The sequence below is a fragment of the Buteo buteo genome, chromosome Z, assembly GCF_964188355.1.
Source record: "Buteo buteo chromosome Z, bButBut1.hap1.1, whole genome shotgun sequence".
Classification (NCBI taxonomy): Eukaryota; Metazoa; Chordata; class Aves; order Accipitriformes; family Accipitridae; genus Buteo; species Buteo buteo.
The window spans coordinates 1,471,081-1,494,823 of NC_134204.1; the positions used below are offsets into that span (position 1 = coordinate 1,471,081).

Here is a 23,743-nt window from a genome sequence, read left to right on the forward strand (position 1 = left end):
ATGTGTACACATGCTGTGTTGGTGGTCTTGTGTAGATCCAGGTTTTTAATAGTCCTTTAAAGCTTCTCTGGAAAGAGCTCGATCCATGGGAATTTAATATCCCAAGATATGTTTGTAATTTTCAGTGTTCTTGATAATGCTGTTTTTCTAAGTTTCTTTTTTTTTTTTTTTTTTTTTTTTTTTTTTTTAGTTTGGGAGATAGTTTTTTTACTTCCTTGCAGTGCTTTCAGTTCTGTTCTTAAGTGGGTAAAGTCTGTACGCCTTCATATGAGAAAATCAGCATTGTTTCAAGTTCTTGTTTATTTTAAGCTCTGTAATGCTCTAGGAAGAACATATGTACATCTGTTTGTTCATTTTATTTACAGAAATACATAGTTTGACAAATACCTTGCAAATATCCTTGTTTAAAGCTGGAAAATGTCAGGCTGGAGTTTCTTTTGAAGCTTAAAATTTATTTTCCAGTCACACATATACTGAGGTTTTTGTGTTCTGAGAGAAGAATTATGTGGTGTTGTGAACGGATTTATACTGAGCAAGGTAAAAACTCAATATTTCTTTCCTGCTTCCTGCTAAAGGCATACTAAATTAGTCTTTTTTCCTTAGGTTTATGCCCCGTCAGCAAGCACTGCCGACTACAATAGGGATTCACCAGGTTATCCATCCTCAAAACCAGCAGCCAGCACTTTTCCTAGCTCCTTCTTCATGCAAGGTAAGACATTGCTTTTGAAAGGAAATCTATTTTGCATACATTTTCTGTGTTTGTATTTTAGTTTATATGTAGTCGAGACATGCCGGAATATCATCTTGTGGTCTGTAACATTACCATTAAAATGAAGACCTGTACGTCTTCGTTTGACCATTATGCCTCTGAACATCTTGTTTTGATCCTGCAGTGAAGCAGCATAATGAATAACTTGCCAGCCTCTTATCATCTGAGGTTCTTGAAGCATTTTTTTCCAGCGTGTGTGTGTGCACATATATTATGCATATACTGAAGGCACACACATTTGTGCTTGTATTTGGTGCATTGTTGTTTTATGTTGATGAGAAAGATTTTGTCTTACGTAAAGTATACAGTGCTACAAGTATGTCTATGTGCGTGCATATGGAATTAGAGCAACCTTTTTAAAATGAAGCCATTTCATTTGAGGGTGGGTTAATAGTTTTCATGAATTCACTCCTACCATGTTGTGTTTCTTGCGATGATTTTGTGCAAGTACAGTTAAATTTGGTGTAACTTAGTAAATAAAATTCCTAGAGTTTGGAAAGATCCACATACAGTTAGGATACCCATCTTTTGCCACATTTAGGGCAAAATGATTAGCTTTTAAACACTTTTACATATACTCTGCTTTAGGCTAAGTACAGGGTAAGTAGATCTGTTTAATTCAGCAGGACTGCTAGGCTAAAGTATTTGCAGGGCAAGGGACTGGAGTTTATTCTATATACATATGTATACACACTTTCCAATTCGCACCCTTGGGAAAAAACCCAAAACAACCCACTTTTGTGTCCCCACCACCTGAAGGTCACGGGCGCTGCTCAGCGTCCCTGGGGATGGCTCAGCTCCCTGTCTCAGGGTGACCGGGCTATCGCCTGCGGAGCTCCGCCACATCTCCGGCTCTTCCTTCGAGGATGCTCGTGTCTGGGTTTCCATCAGGCAGCTGGCGCGGGAGGACGAGCTGCCTGCCTGCAAAGGAGCAGGACCAGCAGGGATGCGGGCGGGAAGGACCAGCGGACCCTCCTGCCCTGGGTCCGGGGCTCGAACGCTGCCAGGAGGGGTTCTGCTGGTCCTCCACCCGCTCGGGTGGGTCCTCGTGGGAGGGAAGAGGACGTCGTTCAAAGCACTGACCCCGCTGGTCACCTCCCGTGGTGGGGGATCTGCATCTGGACCATTTCCTGAGCGGTGGGAAGTATGGGCCAGGACTGAAAAGCAAATGGTGCTCTTGGCTTAAAACACGAGTAAATACCCCGCCCCGAGAGCAACCTGCTATGAAACTCCTCTGGAGTTACAAAGCTGGGGATTAATAGGCTTCTAATGATATCAAATATTTACCCTTTGTAGTGCTTAGCCATTCTGTGGTTTTAAATGTTATCTTCTCGCAGATTCGTATTGAAGACATAAATCTGAGTTAAATGACTGTTCAAACAGCCATGGGAAGGTGATGCTAGAAATGTTGCTGCTGCCAGGGTGTTTGAAGTGTATAAATAAGGCAGGGCTGTAGGTGAGATATAATAATTTTTTATTAGACCAACTCCTGTAGTTTGAGAAAGCCGACAACTTTTCCATCCCACATGCCCGTCCTTCAGGTCTGCTGATCATTATGGAAAAGTTACCTTTCCATTTTTTCCTTTTTTTTTGTTAGAACATTGGCATTCTTCCAGTAGAAAATACATTTCACTGTATTATTATAATTCCATTTCAGCATGTCTAGTTAAATGCAAAATATGCAACCAACTGTTTTACTCGATAAAATTTGGGGAGCCCTTTTTATACTCTTCAGTGTGCATTGTGCCTCAGCGGTGAACTAGCCTGAAGGATGAACGCTGTGCTTAGGAGGTGCAGAGACACAAGCTGTGAAATCCCTAAAAGGAGAAACCATACAAGTGGCACTACTCTCTTTTTAAACAAACAAACAAACAAAAAGCAACAACAAAACGGCTCCAAAAACTTTCTGGATGTGGAAAGTCAAAGTTCAGGAATTATCCGATCATTACCAAGTTGAGGCTTCTCCAAAGCTCGTTAGCCCATCCTCATTCTGTAGGCTTCACTGTATTTCGTTTCAATGTTCAGGCTTTTGTCCCTGATGAAATTTGTTATAACAGAGTTCATGTACTTGAGTTTATGATACCAGAGCAGGAATAAAGCAGCAGGAAACTTTCAAGCCTAAATGACGTGACTGTAACGAAGCATTGCAGGATGACACGAGTATTCACCACTGCTCAGTTCAGCTTCATTTTTATTAAAGTGCATGGCTTTCTGCTGGAGCGGCGTAGCCCTGTAGCCCCGTTAGGGTCGTTAGGATGGAGTTTGCAGAGGCGCAAAGCCGCCGGTTCCGCGGGGTCTGGCGCCAGCGGCCAGCGGTGTTTCCCTCCTGTCTTACAGATGGCCATCACAGCAGCGACCCGTGGAGCTCCTCCAGCGGGATGAACCAGCCTGGTTACGGGGGCATGCTGGGCAACTCTTCTCACATCCCCCAGTCCAGCAGCTACTGCAGCCTGCACCCGCACGACCGCTTGGTAAGGCTCGGACGAGGGGTGGGTGGGTGGGCGGCGGAGGGGGGCACGTCGCCCCGACCCGCTCACGGCGTGGGCGACGTCTTCCAGTTGGGCTGCCGCAACGTTCTCCGCGCACCGTCGGGTGTTGCCCGCTCCGCAGACCTGAGTTTGAGAAAGCTGGGGCGGCTTTGCCTTCAAGATTTTGTTCGGGCTCTGCTGAGGGAAGGAAATTTTTAAGCTGGAGGGTAGCGCAGGCTGGGAAGCCCCCGGGAGCGGGGGCGGCTGCCGCTGGCTGTGGAAGGATGGTGAGGAGGTCCCGCCACGGCTTCGCCCGGCGTGCAGTACCTCTTTCCACTGAAGACCACCACCTCTGGACAGAACCTCTCCTAGTGCCACTGGGAAGTGAAAAGAGGAGGAAAAAAATGGTCACGCAGAGCTTTCCCTCAACCGACGTCGTGAGAAGAGGGTCGAGCCCGTGTTCGTACCCTCCACCCGCCGAGGAGCTGCGCACGCCTGTGCTTTTTGGTGTTTATAATTTATGGCAGTCAGTGTCCTTTGCTGGTCTGAGTTTATAGATAACTATCTAGCATCAATTTTCTGCTTTAAAAAAGGGAGGGTTTTTTTATTTTCTCTGGTACATTCTGATCCCTAGCAGGAGGAAGTTGCTGGGACCAATTCCATCTATTGTATTGGAACAGAATAAAATTGGGATTAAATCTGATCTGAGTACAGCTTAGGGGATATTCTCCTAATATCATGGCTGAATTGATTATGTAGAAATAACACTGGGTTCCATCAATTCAGTTTTTTGTTATGTTTTCGTTTTAAGTAAGATGTGAAAGAATGAACAGACAGCTAAAGTGAAGTAATTTTTCTCAAAATGTGTGAAACATTACAAGTAATGTTTTTCTATTCTGTGCCTATACTTTTCATGCTTGAAGGTCATTAAAAAGGAACAGTAGTGAGCAGTACTGGTTTTAAGGGAGGAAAGAGTCCGTTGCTGTAAGGTCTTGCAGAACCATCTTTCGGAGAATAAGAAGAATTAAACTTACTCTTGCAAACTGAAAATTAATTTGCAAAACAAATCTTTAAAGTCTCACGTTTAACGAGGTTAGCACACTGCTATGTAAAATTAATAGGAAGTCAAGAGCAAAAGAAATTGCCTCAAAAACTGCTTAATCATGTCCTTATAAAAGGCATAATTAAGGTACTAAGCAAACTTAACGTTGCTCTGAAGTGACAAGCGTATATAATAAAAATTGAACATAACTTTTAAAACCCAATTTAATCTAATTTGTTATCTACACTGGTGCTCATTCATCAGAATTAGGTGGCTTTTCATGGTATCAGCTCAGGGTAGAGGTAAGAGCAGAGTGCCTTCATGGGGCAAGTCTGCAAACATTTTTGCATTTAAGTTTACCTCGATTCTGAATTTCTTGGTTTTGTAACTTGTAGGGTCTTTTATGAAGAGCTGAAATATTTCTGTGATGTAAAATGGGGAGGGATGTTCCACCTAAACTCCCCAAAATGTTTTTTCAATGCAGGTATTGTTACATTTATTCTAAATTTCAGAGATAGTGAGGACCACTAATACTAGTCGAAGTTGTAGGTGCTCAATGCCGGCAATGCTCATATTAGTCATTTATTATGTATGTCTGGACTGGCAGAGCCTTCTATGTTTTAGTTAACACTGGGGCAGAAGGGAGGCAGCGATACTTTAAATACTCTCCACATAATTTCTGCTGGAGCATCAATGAGAGGTCAGCAGTTTGTGGTCAGCTGGAGCGTCCACGCGGGGTCAGCTGGTTGAGGAAAGTTTGAGTGATTTCAGTTCAGTTCCCTGCAAATGTCCTTAACTTCTCAGTGACCTGTAGAGAAAATGCATATAGCAAAAGAAAGAAAAGTTGTTGTTTATTATTTTTACTTTCTCAGGCATATCAGTGATTTTCTAAATAGATGCATTGAATAGTTCTCCGCTAAGCTCTGTTCAGATCCCGTGTTTTTCCTAAAATGTTTGGCCGTAGTGGTTTGATGTCTCCCCCTGAGAAATGAGAAAATCCCAAACCAGCACTTCGATACGTGTCATGGAACAGCCGTTTAGCAGGGGAGATGGAGTCACTCATGTTCAGACCGTTGACCTAAGCAATCGTTGTTTGCTCTTTTCTCCATCACATGAGAAATTCTGTTCAGCTGTGCCATTTCAGCCAGTTGGGTTTGGGGCTGAAGTCCTGGAATGGTTTATAATGAGTCAATGCCTGAAAACATTATTCAGACCTCCGTCAGAGTTGATGGTCGTTTTTCCATGGATAAGAAAAATAGGTTTGGGCTATGTTGTTTACATTCTTTGAGATAACTTCACGGTATTCGGATACTTGGCACTTAATTACAAGAAATCCTGTAAAAGTAATTAAATAGTACAAATGAAGGGAAGATGTTTTCAGCCAGCTTACTCTGAACCACCTAGGGAAGCAGAGGGCACAGAGATGATCTTGCTCTAGCACTTCAGTGCCTTGATCCTGGGCCAAGTACTGCCATGTGTCTCCAGCTGCCCGTGTTTCTAAGGAGGCTTTGTATCAGAGTCTCCAAAACCTAGAGGTCTTCTGCAGGACCTCTTCTCTGCTGGGGGCAATGCTGTGATAGAGATAAAAGCTGGGCATGTTCTAGGACCTGTCTGCACACAGTCTTACATCAACCAAGAAAAGACTATTCAACAGTGACAAATGGCACTAATGTAAGCCAGGTTGATAGGAATGCAAATTCAGCAAAACATTTGACCGCAGCAGTGTTGCGTCACAGTAATGAAGGTTTGTGTTGATCCAGCCATATAGCTGCCAAAGTCACAGAATCATAGAATCGAGTCACAGAATTGTAGAATCAAGTCTTCTGTGTGCTGCCCAGACGCTTGGCCCACGCTTGTTTGGAGAACTCGGTCATCGCATTTTTGATCGTCTGTTGCACAGAGGCGCTGCAGTGGGAAGGAAAATTGATCCAGTTGATCACCTGGGGTGCCAGTGTGTTTCCTTATGGCATGTTTTGTAATACCAGCCGTGCACGTCTTGCAGTCAGATCTTGTTTTTAATGTCAAAAGCAGTACGGGGTTTCCACCACTTCCCTCGGAAGGCTTCTCCTCCAGCCAATAGCTGCCCCTGTCAAAAAGGTTTGCTCGATACATCACCTAACTTTTCTAATTCCTTCTCATTACATCTCTATGGTACTATCATCAGTTACGAACTGTCCACTGTGGATATTTATCCATATCAGATAGGTGGATGCTGTGTCTCCTCCAGAACATGCCAAATTAGGGTAGAAATATACGCTCCCTGCTTAGTCTCAGGGCAGCGTTCTGCTGTTGGCGGTCGGGTGAAGTACAACAGCACTTGGGACTGGGGCAATATGAGCAGCCTGCTGCTTTCCATGTTCTCAATAGTGAAAATATTTCCTTTTTTTATCCTTTTTGCCACAGAGCTACCCATCACACTCCTCAGCAGACATCAATTCCAGTCTTCCTCCGATGTCCACCTTCCACCGCAGTGGCACAAATCATTACAGCGCATCTTCTTGCACACCCCCTGCCAACGGGACGGACAGTATCATGGGTGAGTTGAGGTCGGGTGCTGCGGCTGCCGCCCGAGGCTCTCTCTTTCCCTCCTGTCTCCCCTCACATCTGCTTCAGCGCACTGTGCTAGAGCCACAGAGGTGAAACCAAGGTGGAGGGTTATTCGATGGTGTATCCCAGGGTGCGGAAGGACTAGCTGCTTAGTTCAGTAGGTGCAGAGAGGTAGCAAGAATTTCATGGAAGTACATCGTAGCTGACCTTTGCCTCCTTTGCTTATGCGTTTTACTACTACTACTACTTCTTTTTGTGAAGTAAATGTAATTACAGCAAAGGGCTTTGCTTCAAAGTTTGTATGGAAGACATTGCACCAGCTAAGTGCCCGATCCCGCTAGTTTTGAAGTCTGATTTTATTGTCTTTAGAGATTTATTCGCCTGCAGTGCTGTGCGAGGTGATACTTCTGTGTCACGACATTCATCCCCTTCAGTTCTTTGCTGGGTTTCCACATGGTGTGGGGGAAGCGGCGATGGCGGCGTGTCCCTGTAGGGGAGAGAACCGCCTCTGACGTTGCCGAGAGTGACGCTGTAAATTAAGAGCATACCTCTGCATACTTAAATATTTGGCAAATACCGGTTCATACTTAAATACAGAAAATAAAAAAATATTGCTTTGCCTGTATCTCAAAGAGCAAATAAAGCTAATTAAATAATTGGTAAATAGGGAACACATCGCTGGACACATGTTTCAGATTACACACATGATTCTGTATTGAATGACTGTGAGCAGGACTAATGCAGTAAGAATGGAGGGTGGGTTCAAACATTAACACATGGGCATCATATTTTTCAAGGTCTCTGAACAAAGAAGAAACTAAATACAGTCTCTTCTTAATTTGTCACTGTCTGAGAAAAACGTATCTCATTTCAGGATAGCATTTCTGTGCTCAATCTTGCCATTCCATTGAGAGTTCTTCCTTTACAATATATTGCTGCTTCTGTGCGTGTGACATAGGAAAATCACTCTCTCTTTCTCCCTCAAAAGAAGTCTAATAGAGTCCAGTTTAATTCAGCCGTCTTTGCACCAGTTATGCAGCAGCCTTACAGGTAACGTTTAGGGATGCAAAATCTTGCAGAGGGACATAAACAGGTAGGAGTACGAATGCAGCCTCCTCTGCCTCTGGGAGCCACCCAGAGAAGTACCTCAGTTTCCCATGTAAAAAATGCATCCGCATTTTCATCTGGATTCATCTCCTGAAAAACCGAGTGTGTGAATCAGAAGAGCAACAACACAAACATGCAGATTTTTTTCAGCAGCTGTAAATATTCAACAGCTAGTACTGTCGGGCTATGTCTGAACTGAGGGCTGCAAAAGTATTTCCTGGGTCTCGAGGCAAGCCCTGTTCTCCTCCTAAACCCGTGAACCTCCCCTGAAGCCTGGGCACACGCTGTCTTTTCCCTGATTTTCCCGAGGAAGCAGTTTGAGCTGGCCCTGCCGGGAGCCGATGTGCCTCCATTCCGGTCCCGGGGAAGATGACCGGGGGGTGCGTTGGCGGAGCCCCACCGTGCCGTCCCCACGTGGGGACAGAGACCACAGTGAGCAGGGCTGGGGCAGGTGAGCTGCCTTCCCCGACGGTCGTGCAGCTCTGAAAGGCAGCAAGGAGAAAATCCTTTCAAGGGACTATAGGACGGCATCGGCAGTGGTTAATTTTATGCTAAGCGTTGGCCTTTTATTTTCAGAGGTCTGAAGCGGTGCTATGTTTAAGCAACCAGTTATTGAGATAGAGTGCCTTTAGCATACGCTGTATGAGTCTATCGTATCCATCTGATGCATGTATTAATCCCACTTGCTGCTTTCACTTCTAATGACATGTTGTTTGTATGACATTATGCACTGTGACATGCAGCTTTTCCAGGAGAAACATTATGTGCATTTCCCCTTGAGGCACTGGTTTCACAGTAATTTTATTACCAGAGCAGTCACATAATACTGCACTGTATATTTTACAAGAATGTTAAGCTTCCAGTTACAGGAGGGTGGTGAACTGTCGCGCAGTATAAGAAGAATATGACTTTTATCCAGCAATGTCACTTCCTCATAAGTTGGGAACATCATCAGCTGTGAATACTGAGATGGTGCAAGTTTTTCCACTCTTCTTAACATAGAAACATAATTTCCAGTCTGCTGTTTCAGAAAGCACTATTCCATCAGAACAGCGTGAGTTTGTACTAGAATTTAAACTATAAAAAGTCTGGCTGGAATTCTCTAATAGAAGGCTGCAGCCTATCGGTTACACTAGATGCTTTGCTAGATACAATTATACTCGCTGAGATACCGATTCCTGGAAGTTTATTCAATAATCTAAGATTTACACTCAGAATCCCACCAGAAGGATGTGAAAAGGCTGTACTTCATCATTCTGTCCCTTTGCCTTCCAGCGCAGAATTGTTCTGCGCAGAAACATGCTGAGAAAGTTTTAGGAGATTAACTATAACAATAAACACGCTCTTCAACAGAGTTAGAATCAATCCATCAAAAGGTTGCAGTCTTTCACAGTGTCTTCAGTACATTAATAGTCTTGTGAGTGGGGGGATAGCTCACAAGGAAAAGCGACAGCTTTGGCAGTGCATTTTCAAGTCCTCTTTTACAATCCTGTTCCCAAGTTACCTCTTCTTCTGCATCTTGCCAGAATTTGCTGATGTTTCGTGTCGGTGGAGACCTGCCTTCTCAAGCGGGGAAGTCAGCGTTCAGGCTCATGTGTGCCTCGTTGTATTCCCTAATAATAAGTACATTTAGACCAGTTTGATGAAATAAAGACTAGCATAAGTAGCTAAGAAGTGCCTTGCTGCTTCAGACGGTTGGTCCGTCTAGCTTAGCATTCAGTGGCAACATGTGATCCTGGCCATTTCTGCAGCTCCTGCCCTTCATGCTGCCCCAGCAGCCAGGGCTGTCGTGTTAGTGAGGTTGAAGGGGACATCCCTGCCTGGTTCTTCAGGCACCTATTTATGGACCTGTTGTCCACGCAGTCATCTAATCCCCTCTGAACCTGCTGAAGCTGTCTGCTTGCACGGCTTCCCCTGGCTGCACGCTCGCTACCTGCTCTGTGGAGATGGACTTTGCTTAGCTGTTTTAATTTCTTTTCTGGGAAGGTTCATCAAGTGTTCCCTTGCTCGTACCTCAAAGCTTTGTCCATCATCAATTAATTAATTGAAATCTTTCTTGAAGTCTGGATTCAGCTACTTCATTCAATTAAAGCCCAGTGCAGAAATGTCTTGGATAAACTGTGCCCTTCCAGTTTGGGGGGAGTTCCCTAGCATTCCTTGCGCTAAGTTGTTCCGTGTTTTGCATAAGAACTTGGAAACATCTGTCCTTGTTCAGACCAAAAGCTCATCTATGCAACAGTCCCGTCTCCAGCAAAGACTCTAAGGATTTCCTTGGGAGGAGTATAAAAACAAAGCAAGCCTATATGATGTTTTCCCAGTTGTTCCAGCACTGGGTGCAGCGCTCAGTATTTAGGAAGCTTGAGTTCCTTCTTCTCCCAGCCTTTCCTGGAGGCTTGGCCTGGCACAGTGACATTAAACACTTGTGAGATGGTGTTCCTCCTCTTTCATTTTGACTCTGCTCCCTCAAGACCCGATGTGGTCCTCCCTCCTTCTCGTGTTGCTATAAACAACGGATGAGAGCCTTTCTACCCTGTTGTTTGGGTTTAGGTAGCCTGTGCCATACCCCACTGTAGTGGTCCCTTTTCCAAGCCAGAGGATCCACGTTTACTGAGCTCATCCTCTAAAGGAACCATCCTCTGCTTTTTCTGACTTCTCTCCACTTCTTCTGTTCAGTAGACCTTGATGCTTTCATGATGGACTTACCAGGTCTTTGCTCCCTATCCAAAATAGAGGTGTGTCGTGAATTCATCGAGGGACGTAACGGGCTTCTGGGTTGTCTCTGCTCGTGACACAGTCGTTGCTCGTTGGGGTCTTCTCAGGGGCAGCGAGGGGCTGGTGCTGCTGCTTAACCGTCAGCTCAGGTCATCAGCTAATTACTTGCTGCAGCTCTAGGTTTTCTCTTCCTCCTGATTAGGTAACCGAGAGCCTGCTTGTGTGTATTTATGGCATAAGGCTTTTTTCCCCCCATGTTTGTTGCCTGGTGTTTTCTATGTATGTATGGCATTTATTGCCTAGCAAGTTAGTGTTACAAGAGCTGCTCTTTGCACATAATATATTTTATTATCCTGAATCAGGATCTTGCCAAACGTTACAACCTCGGCGTATGCCATGTCTTTTTCCAGGCCATGTATGAGTATGTTGAACGGTACAGATCTGCACAACTGGGAATTTGCTGGTAATACTCCTCCCTTATAAAGCTAACTATTAATTCCTTCTCTTGTAGTCTCTCTCTTAATCATTTTTTAATCTGCAAGAACATCTTCACTTCCCTGTTATCTGAAGACAGTTTAGTTTCTTTAAGAGCCTTTGCGAGGTGGCTTTGTTGAAAGATGAGAGTACAGATCCGTTATATTTACTGGATCTCCTGCATCGATGTACTCGTTGTGTTTTTGAAAGAATTTAGATTTTCAAGACATGTTTTGCTCCACAGAAGCGGTGTTGGTTGTGCAATATGGTGTATTTACCCATATGTATATTGCACTCTGTTATCTTTCCTCGTACAGAAGTCAGATTTAAAATGTGGTGGCTCTTTGAATTCACATAACTTTGTTTTCAGTATTGGTTTTTAATATTTTCTACCTTCTTTACTTCAGCACTAGGTTGGTCTAAGCAGTCGATTTTACGCTGTGGTTAGAAGTTAGACATTTTTGAGTTTGAGTTTATTGAGAGCTCTTAGAAATGTCATTTGGCTCTTCTTTAGTTTTCTTTTTGTTGACTTATTTTAAAGCCTTTACATTGACACTTCAGTTGGAGCCAATTTTTCTGACTAATCTCTTGTAAAATATCATCTGTCCCGTGGCAAGGCAGATGAAAATAATCTGTTTAGCATTTCTTCTATTACACTTTTTATCCTTGAATTCTTCTGTTGTATCTTGGTTGTTTGCAGGTCCTACCAACTCTCCATCATTGTCTTTGTTTCTGATGGGCTTGAAAAAGCTTTTAGTACTAACTTTTAAGCCATTAAAAATCACTTTTTCAAAGTATTTTTTTGTCTTACATGTAACTTGCATTAAATATTTGCCTAAGATACTCCATCTTGCTCAACCCTTACATCTTATGGTTTTCTTCCGAAAGCTGAAGGGAAGTGGAGGAGCACTTGTGATGAAAGCAGCCTTTTATTTAGATAGGATCGATATCTGTTCTGCATTCTACAAATTTTTTTGGAAAACCACCTGAGGATTGGTTTTACCCAGAGGTGACAGAGTGAGGCTTTAGACTGTCTCAGCCCCTGCCGTGGTGATCCTCAAGTTATTTCAGAGTTCGTTCAGCCGGAGTTTGGCACACTCTCCGCAGGTTATCTCGCGAATGCCCCTGCCAAGAAGATTTATAGGGCTGCTGTGGGAGCACCGTGCGTGGATTTCATCAGATTACTCTTTGGTGCAGGGTGACAAATCTGGTGCCAGCTGGGCTGGGCTGCAATCCTTCTTCCCCACGACTCTTCCCTGCCGGCTGCTCGCGCACGAGGAGCGGGGTCTGCACGGACGTGCTCTGGGTATCGTGCATTGTCAAGACAGATGCAATCCCAGCCTAGTCCCAATACACTTTCTTGCTTTTCACATACATTTTCTTCCATTCTGGGTGCTGTTCTGGACATCAGCGATGCTTTTCAGAGCTTGGGTAAATATCCCGATGGTTTAAACCTGACAGTTGTAGTGCACACCAAAGCTGCCAGCTAAGCCTGTCCCTGCTCAGCCTTTGGAGTGCCAGCAGCTGTATTTAAATAGTGTTTCAGTGAAGCTGATGGTAAAGGGATGGACCAACAGCTGTACGATATTAATAGAAACAGTTGATTATACTCCATAACTGTTCCCTATGTAAAGCAGCGCTGTACATTACCTTTCTCTGTAGCGATACCCTGGGTTGTCTTTTCCTGCGTTTGAGGTCTGGTTCTTATTTCTGTAGTGCCCAATCCTGGGACGATGTTAGTTTTGTCCCATTGCTCCTGAAATCTTTGGGCTCTTGCAGCAGATGCTCCTTGCTGTGTTTCTTAAGACTCTATTTTTCTGTTCTTCCTTCAAATGCAAGGTTTTCTTAATCACCTACAGATTTCAGTCATGTCCCTTACATTACCAAAATGACAGCTAAAGCAAATAATAGTTCACAGTGTAAAATGCTTGGTGATGTAAGAAAGAAAAACATACATTAAAATAGTTAGCTGTATTTAAGTAATCCCAGTGTTTTTGTGACATGAACACTCAAAGATCTCTGTCTATTTACATTTATCTTGGTCTTCCAAGCAGAAGGTGCCGCAGTTACCTTCCTTTGCCCGTTTTCTCCACTGTCCCTGAGCACCCAAACCCAAGAGCACTGGCTTTGCAGCAGGGAAGGAGCCTCAGCCCAAAGCGCCCATGCGCGCCCTCCTCCCTCCTCTGGCCTTTCCTCGGGGTTGTGCAGCCTGCAGCCCAGAGCCATCCCGAGCTGGGGTCGCGTCTGGGGCTGGTGTTCAGTAGCCACCGATGGATGTTCGTCTCCGTGAATTGGTATTTTTAAATCTATTTATATGTTTGGTCTTTGCATACCTTAAAGCAACAAGTTTCCCCATCTGACTGGACGCTGGTGAACACACACACAGTCCCTGCTTTTTTTTGTTTTAATGCGTGGCTTTCAGTTTTTGTATGGGGATAGCAATGAATGATGATGCAGAGCTTGCCTTCCCCTTGTTGTAAACCTCTCCTGTATTGCTTTTCAAGCATCCCTTTCCCAGTGAAGCTCCCTCGTCTCTGCGAAAGGGAACTTTGCACACTGCTGCCTATCTCTGAGGCTCTCCCTATATGTTTTCCAGGCCTACCGCAGTAATTTGTCTTCAAAGTCTTTCAGGAAAAGTTTAATATTCAGTATATCTGAAGAATTCCTTTGTTCTTAGCGATAACTAATATAAGACGTGGCCCAGCTCAGCGCTGTCATGTTTCTAAGAGCACGTGGAGCAAGACTGTGGTCCCTATGTTCGCTTCTCCCACAGGACCAGTGTAGCTCATCTCATTAGGAGAAACCAGCCTTCAGACAGACAAATGTGGGACTTAATTTTAGGATAATGCAGTTAGAGTCACTTAGAAAAAGGAAAAAACAATGCATGATTTACATTTAGATTCACAGCTCACTTTAGAGCGAAGTAACTGAATTTCTGGACATCTGCCTGGTGTTATTTGAGTCGCAAACCTTTAGGTTGTGATTTACAACATTAAATTACCCTGATAAGTTGTATCTCTAGCTGACACCGCCTGTTCTATCTGTCTTCGCGTTTCTTTATATATCTTTCTTTATACATCTCAATGCCTAATTTCAAACTGAGCTGAGATCACAAATAAGCTGTCATTGGCAGATGAGCACATTTTCAAGTATACAATAATAAAAATAAAAGTTTTAACTAAGAAAAGGGGAAAAAAAGGAGTCAGCAAAGACATCCTTGCAAACCGCACTGTACACATTTGTCTAACAGCATCTGGGACACACGTAGACCTTGAGGCCTTTCTAAAGGAGTCTGCTGTAGGAGAAATGCTGAACCATCAGAGTCATGCAGTCAGGTTAAATGCAAAGATGCTGCATTTCTTAAATTTGTTAACGTGCATGTTGTACGTGAGAAATAGAAGGAAAATGCTGTTCTGTGCTATTCCTTAAGTTTTCCTAACTAGAACCTGCTGAAGCTGCTACTAGAAATTTTGGGCTTAGGCAGGACGGGTGATCAGTAACTGATCCCTCTGACAGCAGAGGTAAGGTAACTGCTAAGCAAGGAAGGCTGGGATGAAAGGGGCAAGGGCTGGAGACTAGGAAAAGCTAACTGGAGACAGTGGATGAGATAAATGCTTACCGGGTGGGAAGACTGGAGGAGGTGGAGCAAAAGGTTGTTCTGAAGGGGCATGGCAGGACATCCCCTGGACCACAGATTTCCCTGCTGCTGCTGTGGAGCTGCAACGTCCACCGGCAGATCAGCTCATCTGTTTTGAGCGCTGGTCCCTATACATTCAGTTATGAGTAGTTACACCCATGGCCAAAATCAAAGAGCTGTAAAATGGACCCAACCTTGCTCTTTGCCATGCCCTGAATATTTAGCTGAGTAATGCTGGGGTGAAACTTGGAGGAGGCTTTTTAATATCACTTTTTAATGACCAAAAAAGTGCCCATGCTTGCACTTTGTGGTACGAATGTGGGCAATTTGGTCCCCAAGTCCTTTTCCCACGGGACACCCCTGGCTAAGAGCAAGGGCTGGGTTTGCTCCTGAAGTCCCCTGGGTGTGGGATCCCATGGCCTCGGGGTACGGAGCCTGCTGAAGGGAAGGAGAGGGGCTGAAGCCCTTCAAACCCCACTGTGTATGGGATCCTGTCCTGCCTCAGCCCTTGTGTTCCAGACATTAATCCAGACTTTCAGGGGTGGTTACCGACTGCTTGTTTCTCATTTTCTGGCTGCCTGGCTTAGGGTCCTCAGAGATGAAAGCAGAAGTATCGATCACAGGCAGCAGTCAGGCAAAGCTGCGCTTTTAGTTTATAAATGAACATAGAGATGCTGAAACTGGTGGGATGTTTCACCCTGATTTTTCTTTCCTTCAGTTTCTCCTGTAACGGAGAAGTTTCAATCCTGCCACCTGAGCGTGAGAAACTGGTGGCCTGCTACACCATGATTTTTCTTGCCCTAAATTTCTTACGTAAAAGGTACAATCCCATCACCTGAAAGATGGTGAAAAATCATTTCATTAAATGCTCATTAAATGTTCAAGTGAAGTCAGAAGGAACGCTTTGGAAAAGTCCATATGGAATTTAATAATGTCTTTAAAACATGCATTCAAAAGTATGCAAAGCACCAGGGTCACAGAGTGAACAAGGAGACAACAAAATACTGGGTAGCTGCCTATTGTCGGCACTTTGTCCTTCCCTCGCAGCGAGGGAGGCTAGGGCTGCCTGGGAGCGCGGCAAGAGCCTGGAATTCATGACTGGTCCCAGTGCGGGCGCGGAGAGGGGACCTGGGCTGCGCAGGCAGGCTGAGCTCGAGCATTCCCAGCTCCGGGGACTTTGTCTTTGCTGCCTTTATAGTGGTCCTCGGTGGTAGTTTTGTGTGTGAAATATTGCCCTTATACACAAGTGCCTTAGAGTTTTTGAAGAAGAACACCCTCGTTAGAGTGGATTAGCACAAACTCAGCGCCCTGGGACGAGCACCGGCTCTGAGCGCAGGCAGGGCAGGCAGGAGCCCTTCCCCAACCCTGGGCTCCGGCTCGCTTGCATATTTTGCGTGCTTGCATATTTTCCATACCTTTGAGCATCTTCTATTAGAAGCCTTTCTTCAGAAAAAGCCACGTGGCCAAGTACTATCAAATACGCAATGTATTTTTTAAAAAAAAGCACGTCAAGTTCATATTTTCTCTGCAAAAATGGAGCATGAATGTGTTTGATATCTACCTTAGCAAACAAATTAATGGTAATTAAAGATTAATTTTATGTAATTAGCATTAAAATGCAATTAAACTATGAGTAAGTGGACCAGGAATAGAAGTCTATGATGTCTTACTGTCTGTTTTTACATCGAGTCTTTTGTTTTTCAGCAAACAGAGGAAGTGGGGCAGCAGGCAGCTCGCAGACTGGTGATGCGCTGGGGAAAGCACTTGCCTCTGTAAGGAAATATTTACTTTGGAATACACGTTTACCGTTTTGAAAGTGTGAACTTTAATCAGAATTTGGACGCCTGGAGTTTACGAAGACGAACAGCAAACGGGAGAGATCTGGTCTCAGAGGTCACCCGCGTGGAGTTACTGCCAACCGAAATACTGAACAATCAGTGCAAAATGGTGTTTAAAAAGTTTTAGACTTAATTTTATGGTAGAATAGAAAGGGAAAGAGGGGAAGCCTTGACCTGGTCCCGTTGACCGGGTGCCAAGGAGCTGTGTCTGTTAGTCTATCGCACACCGCATTTCCTAGGGCGAGGGAGGTCTGAACAGAACCCAGCGGCAGGATGACTTCTGCACTACCGAGCCATCCGCAAACAGGATTCCTTTTGAATTTGCCTTTAGATTTTCTATTTTTCATGGCAGTTTCCACCTATTCAGTTACTGTGGTTGCTGTTAAAGTCAGCAGTTACCACCTCTTACCTGGGTAGCTGGGGTACGGCAGTTTTCCAGCTCAGAGCGGGGGGAAACCCTGCCGTGCCCCAGCTATTGCTGCGGTACCAGTTGGCACGGGCTGACTTTTAATAAGGACCACTATAGTTATTTTCTGGGCAGAGTGGGTTCCATTGAGTTCTCATGAGAGTTAATTTTTTTTGCACATTCTTCGATGCTTCATTGAAAAAGACGAAAAGTCACGCTCTAGTTTGCCTGAAATAACTGATACAGTACAGAATCCACTTTGAAGTGGTGCCCTGACAAATGGCACGGGTGGTGAGCGGGGATGCCGCGGGGCGGTGGCACCCTCGCCCGGGCACGGGGCACGCGGGGGCTTTCTCGCCGCAGCAGCGGACGAGTAGTTGGAGTTTGCTGCTGCGGATTACCCGCCGTGCCAGGGTTTGACGTGCTCCACTCCCTTTGCTTTATTTTGGCCGTTAAGGGATTTCAGCATAACGAAAAAGCAATTTTCAGGCGTGCTTTAAGGCCTTGTTCAATGACACTCGTTCGTAAAGTAGTCTATGCAATGAAAATGTGTATATGTACCGTAGCAGATCCGTGTGACAATCAGAAACCATCGCTTAATTGGCTAGTGTCTGTTCCCATCAAAAGGGGTCTGTTGTCTGGCTTCCTGCATCTAATACAGTTTTGTCTTTATAAAAATATTAATATTTGAATAAGAGGCTTTTTAACCTGTCCTGCTTTCATTTAAATGAACTGAATGCATAAGAACTCCATATTTCTTTCTGCATCAGTTTGTGATGGCTTTAGATTAATTCTGTATCATCTTTTAAAGATCTATTCTCCAGATCACACCAACAACAGCTTTTCATCAAATCCTTCAACTCCTGTTGGTTCTCCCCCTTCTCTCTCAGGTATTGTTGTTACAATTCTATTTTACTGAACGTTTCAACGTATTTTTGGTAGGAGGTGCCTAAATGAGCTCCTACGGTACTGGGTGTGAGACGCGCATCCAGCCGGCAGCACCAGGCGGTTCCCGAATTGCCGTGCGGCGCGCGCAGGCGGCCGCCGGTCCCTCAGAGCCGAGCAGAGAGGTGTCCTACGCGCTGTATTTCCCCGCGCAGAGAGAAGGTGGTTGCAGCTCTCGGGCGGAATGCCTTTCCAGAAAAGCAGTGGTTTCACGCGCCCTCATTGCGGCTTTCTGCAGCGCCCTCGGGGTCTCGCGGCAGATGATTTCTGCCCCGTGCAGAGCGCGTCCCCGTCCCGTGGCCGTGCCCCCGCGCGGAGGCACCCAAGCCCTCGTGGCAGCCTCGCTCCGGGGTGGCCGTGCCAGGTACGTCTCCTCGGACGTTCCCCCCCCACCGTCCCCTCCTGGGGCCGAAGCAAACGCTTGCTTGATCCATAAAACGTGTCTCTGGACAAACTGAGCCCCTGTGAACCCAGTCGATTCGTTTCATGCTTTTTTTACAATAATTGCATATTTTAACTAAACCCACTTTACTAATAAAAGCCTAAACTGAAAAGGTCCGGAGGCCCAGGGTAGTTCTCATGAGCATCAGGTGTTTTAAATGTTTACCCGAATACAATTCAGATTCCTTAAACGGTGAGACTTTTCAGCTGGAGCATTAGGCTTCTCCTCCCACGCAGCACACGCTAACGCCTCGGAGAAGGCCCCTTGGCTTTCCATCCCCTCCTTGAGACGAGGTCTCTAATCACGAGTAACCAAAGACCCCGGTCTCCTCTTCGTTGTGCATGAGCCCTGGATCCCGTTAACCTCACCGGGAATCCCAAAAAGCAGCCGAGGCGGCCGTGTTTCCGTAGGGCAGCGCTGGCGAGAGGTGCGATCCATCCCTTGCTCCCCATGGGGCGTGAGTAGCAGGATGGAGGCGGAGGGAGCTCCTGGGCTCCTCATGCTTTCACGTGGTGCCCCAGCCTCAGGGACCTACACCTAGTAGGGGCTCTGCAGTGCCGAGACCCTTTTGGAAGGAGGGATGGAGAGAAGCTTGTGCCAGCCGGCAGCCTCTGCAGGAGGAGGTCCCGGAGGAGGGCTGGGAGGACACCGCGTCCCCCTCCATCGCGCTCGCCCCTTGGGAAGGAGCACGTAAGGTCAGGGTGACATCCAGTCCCCACAGAGCCACCCCTAGCAGGGGCTGGGGGACAAGAGGGACCACCCGGCCCGTCTCAGAAAAGGACTTTCTGCCCTTATTTTGCCTAGAACCACCCCCGAGGTGTAGGACCGCCAGCACCGGGGCTGCGTGTCTCCTAGCGAGGTGCTGCCCTCCTTCCCGACAGAAGGGGCCGAGCCAAAGAGAAAAATCCTGTGCTAATTTGGGCTGCGTTGCTCTCTGCAGGCTCTACTGGGTAAATAGGGAGAACCGGGTGTCAAAATAAATAAAAATAAGGAGTATAAGTGCATTTAAATAAGAGCTGAAAGTGTTTAGCATGCAAAACGCTTTCCCTCAAGGATATCAAGGGCTAGTTAAAAATGATTTCAAAAGTAAAGATTGCCGTTCATTGCTCCATACAGTGCTGTAGCAAAACCTCAACTAAAAGCTCCATGGGGACCAGAAAGGGAAGATTTAAGTTTTAATTAAAACTGACATAATTTTGACTTTTATGAGAAGAAAAATCTTAACTGTGAGAGCCTAAAAAAATTGCCATGAGTTCCACCCTGGCCTATCTCAGTCCAAGCAAATGCCACTCAATGTAGACAGTAAGATTAAATCCCTAATATTTCCATCTCAAATTCTTAACCCCGTTTTATGAGATCATTCAGAAGATCACTCGTTCAAAAGGGCATTCCAAATTGTCTAAGCGTTGTGCTGTATGTATAAAAGCTGTTGGGAAACTACTCGAAAACACTTCTTTTCCCCATGTTTGCTTTGCCTCTTTCACGAGGGCAAATTTTTCCTTAGAAAATGCTGCTGGAGACCAGGAGCCCTTTTCTTCCCGCAGCAGCAGGAACAGATTTAGAGCAGCGGATAAAAACCAGAAGGTTTTCGGTCAGACCCTTGGCGGTCTCACCGGGCCAAACCAAATAATCTGCCCAAAGAGAGCGCAAACCTTATCAGCGTCTACGTGAATGTTGTGTGCAGTGCTTTTACTGACTTCTTTTTTTTAAGATTTTGTAAATTTGATGATGGGATGACGTAACCGGTGGCACTGAGCGTGTCTGGAAGCAAGGCTAGGAGAATGGGCTAGTCTGTGCTGGGCTCGCATAGGGGTCCAGCCGCCCTGCAGCACCCTGCGGCCGCGCTGCTTCTCCTTCCACCACCGAGACGTTTCCTTCTCCCGGAGCCTCTCGCAGCTCCAGCTGCCGAATGAATGCAGCCCTCTATGTGGAGGAGCAGCCTGGGGGAACTTTGTGGCCTGCATCTACGTGCTTTGCTACAAAATACCTTTTTTTTTCATCCGTGTGTATTTTGGAAGTTCTCCATATGTCTGCTCTATAGTCTATCTGGAATACGGCATTTACATGTCTACAAAACTGTCCAAAAAGTTTGAAAGACATTTTTGTTTGCATAGTTCTAATGGTAATTCCAATTTTACTATTAGCAGGCACAGCTGTTTGGTCTAGAAATGGAGGTCAAGCGTCATCATCTCCCAATTATGAAGGTCCCTTACACTCTTTGGTATGTTTTGATTAGTGACCTCCTCTGCCTCAGTATTTTACTTGCTGTTCTTTCCATTTCTCATCCATTCTTCTCACACAGGTTTTCATTTCGTTAGTGACCGCTATGCCCTCGGACTTGATTTTACCACCTCTAAATTCGTATCATGGGTGCCCCGTGCTCTAGATACGTGGTGCGGTTTCAGATGCTGCTGGCCAGCGTCTCCTGTCTGACAGGGGATGCAGTGCTGGAATCTACCGAAAAGGGGAACGAGGACCACAAAAAGAGGGGAGGATGAGCAGGCAGATGGAATAGATGGAAGAGAAAACGGGAGTAGAAAACCGTGGTGGCTGTCAGACAGGACGGAGCGTCCGTCAGTCCCACGGAGGGAGGGAGGGAGCGCGGCTGGCGCGGCAGTGATGGTCAGGAGTCCTCTCCCCGGGAAAAGCTGGCAGGCTGAGTTTGCCAGGCCGAGCTGGTCCTAAACGCTCGTGTGGCAGAGAGGGTTAAAGGGACGTCAGTAAGATTTGTTACCTTTCCTAATGGAAAGATGAAGTAAGAGTTGGAGCTGGCCAGAAGCACGGTAGGACAGAGCAGAACTGTAGAGAGCCCCACGTCCTCTGTCTCACTCTTCTCGGTCGGTTGTTGGTCTCGGTTGGAAGTCTAGGGGGTTTCGCTGATCAGTGTGAAATGCCTGACATGTTGTTGGGTGTAAAATAAATAGCGCTAGAGCTTAAAAGTTTCCTTTAAAAAAAAGCAGTTGGGTAATTCCCGAGAGCACAGTGTCTGACCCCCTAGTACGGGGTGATGCAGCAGTCCTGTTGGCTTCGTTAGAAGTTTGCCAGAGTCAGGAATTGGTACGGACTATTTTTACTGCCCCGATACAGAAATCCTTCTCGCGATTGACCGCGGTATTTTCTAGGCTGACTGTCTTCTGGAGATTTTTTAGTCATTTTGGTTTTTGGAGAGCAATGGCTTGGTTAAGAGATTTGCTGAAGAGACCCATAAGCTATGCCTGATTATTTTTGCAGCTCAGGTTCCCCAGTGCTTGGGGACTGTCCTGTCGAGCTTCCCCTTTTCCTATTTTATTAAAGAGCAAAGACTTCAGGTGCCCGGGTCCGCGCGTGGCTTGCGCTGGGGATGGCTGAGGACAGCGGTGGGGCTTGGGGGAAGCAGAGCAGGGGGTGCAGGGGGGTCTCTGTGGGCAGCCGGTTGTTCCCAGAGCATCCCACGCACACGCGCATCCCTCCTTTTGGGGAGCAGCCCCTGCGACGGGCAGGCTGAAGCCTCGAGGTCGTTATTCCCTGCAGCCCGTTGCTTCTCCTGGTCCTCGGCCCGCCGGCAGCACGCCTCCGGGGCTGGTTTTTGGCTTAGCGGGAGCACGGTGTTGGGAGGCAGTAACGCGGCGAAGCAGCGGTCCGGGATCTCGAAGACCCTCCCCAGGGCCCAGAGTTTTTAGGATGGTCGGAGAAGCGGGAGGTGAGGACCCCTCCTTCCCGGGCGCAGGGTTGTAGGGACCCCAATGGCATTGTAGCCGGGGGGGGGGGGGTGTTGGGAGCAGCCCTGTACCCCTCGCCCCCCGGGACTGCCCCGGCTGCTAGTTGTTAACCACATCGCTCACCGGCCGTAAGCTGCTCAGTTAGGGAAGGGTTTTTATTGCTGCTTTTACCAGTGATAAAAAGTGATTTCAGGATGCATACCTGCAGGGAAAAAATCTGACTAGCAGCAAGGGACTGTAGGACCTGGTAGTTTCTCTTTTTCTCTTTGTGTGTGATCGTGGGATTAGATGGGGGAGGAAAATCCCAGTCAGAGATTGATTACAATTAGAGGTATATTTGTTTCTTTACTTCTACTTCTTTTTTATTTTTTTTTATTTATTTTTTTTTTAAGTATCACTAAAACTTTTCAAAGACATAGAGGGCAACATATGTACTGTAATGATTATGTTCATGAGGAATCATTGAACCTGTTTTGCCCATGAAAATCAAAGCTGTACTCGTGTTAACCATGCTCTCTCCTTCCCCGAAACGCTACTCTAAATATTGCCCTAGGGAAACAAAACCACTCCTCTCAAAAAAAAAAAAAAAAAAAAAAAAAAAAGCCAAAACCAACAAAAAAAAAACAAAAACACCAAGGGGTTGAGAAGGAAGGACTGGCTGTCAGTGACCGTGCCCCCGCGCGCCCCACGCACACCGGCGGCAGCGCCTCGTGCCCGGCGCTGGGCATCCCTGCGCGCCTGCTGACGCTCTTCCCGCTTTGTTTCTCGCACACCAACAGCAAAGCCGGATCGAGGACCGCCTGGAGAGACTGGACGACGCCATCCACGTCCTGCGCAACCACGCGGTGGGGCCCGCCACCGCCATGCCGGGGGGCCACGCCGACATGCACGGCTTGATAGGGCCGTCGCACAACGGAGCCATGGCCGGTCTGGGCTCCGGCTACGGCACCGGCCTGCTCTCCGCCAACCGGCACTCGCTCATGGTAAGCCGTGGGGCTCGCCGGCGGCGCTGGGGTGGAAAACTAACCGATCGCCGGGGCTCGGGGAGGGACGGGCGGGCGTAAGGGTCCGCAAGGCTTCGCGGCTTCTCGGAGACGGTACGCGCGAATGCCCGCGTGTGCGTTCGCGGCGGGAGCGATGCCGCCTTTCCTTCCCGCGGTGCGTAGGGGAGCTATTTCCCAGCTCCAAACCGTTTCGCTCCGGTGGCAGCCAGTGCGCTCGTTTCTGTTTTTCCCTGCCCGCGCCCTCAGCCCAGCTTGGCACGACTCTTGCCACCGGTACGGAGCCGCTCCGCGCCCGGCCTCGTTAACCATCCTCACCGACGCGGCTCGGGTCGGCTGAGGGCACGGGCGCACCGAGAAGTCGCCGGCAGGCGCCGCGGCGGGCGTACGGGGAACGGCAGTCCCGTGGCAGCAGGCAGGAGCACGCTGGCGAGAGCGGCAGCGAGGTCGGGCTCTCCCGTGCCTTTCCGTCGGCGATTCACGTGGCCGCACGTCGGGGCGAGCTGCGCAGCCCTCGTTTACCTTTCTTCTCGCAGCCACGGGCACAGAGGTGCAGATCGTGCGTGTGTGTACGTGCAGGGCAGAGGGCACGAGGGGGTGTGAAATCTTCAGGGGTTCACTTATTCTTTGACTTCCAGGCCAGGTGAACATAAAGTC

The 23,743-nt window shown here is 46.9% G+C and overlaps 1 protein-coding gene across 17 annotated transcripts in view; it reads left to right on the forward strand.

Annotated features, from left to right (window-relative positions):
- Positions 1 to 23,743, forward strand: part of TCF4 (transcription factor 4) — a 246,882-nt gene that overhangs the window by 200,981 nt on the left and 22,158 nt on the right. For 12 of the 17 annotated variants that reach the window (XM_075020177.1, XM_075020178.1, XM_075020179.1 and 9 more), the window contains 7 exons: positions 604 to 709; positions 3,107 to 3,240; positions 6,683 to 6,815; positions 16,461 to 16,528; positions 17,812 to 17,890; positions 20,532 to 20,608; positions 22,865 to 23,068. In XM_075020177.1, the coding sequence (XP_074876278.1) occupies positions 604 to 709; positions 3,107 to 3,240; positions 6,683 to 6,815; positions 16,461 to 16,528; positions 17,812 to 17,890; positions 20,532 to 20,608; positions 22,865 to 23,068 (801 nt within the window). The remainder of the gene's footprint in view (positions 1 to 603; positions 710 to 3,106; positions 3,241 to 6,682; positions 6,816 to 16,460; positions 16,529 to 17,811; positions 17,891 to 20,531; positions 20,609 to 22,864; positions 23,069 to 23,743) is intronic. The other 5 variants (XM_075020170.1, XM_075020168.1, XM_075020182.1 and 2 more) reach the window with 2 other exon arrangements.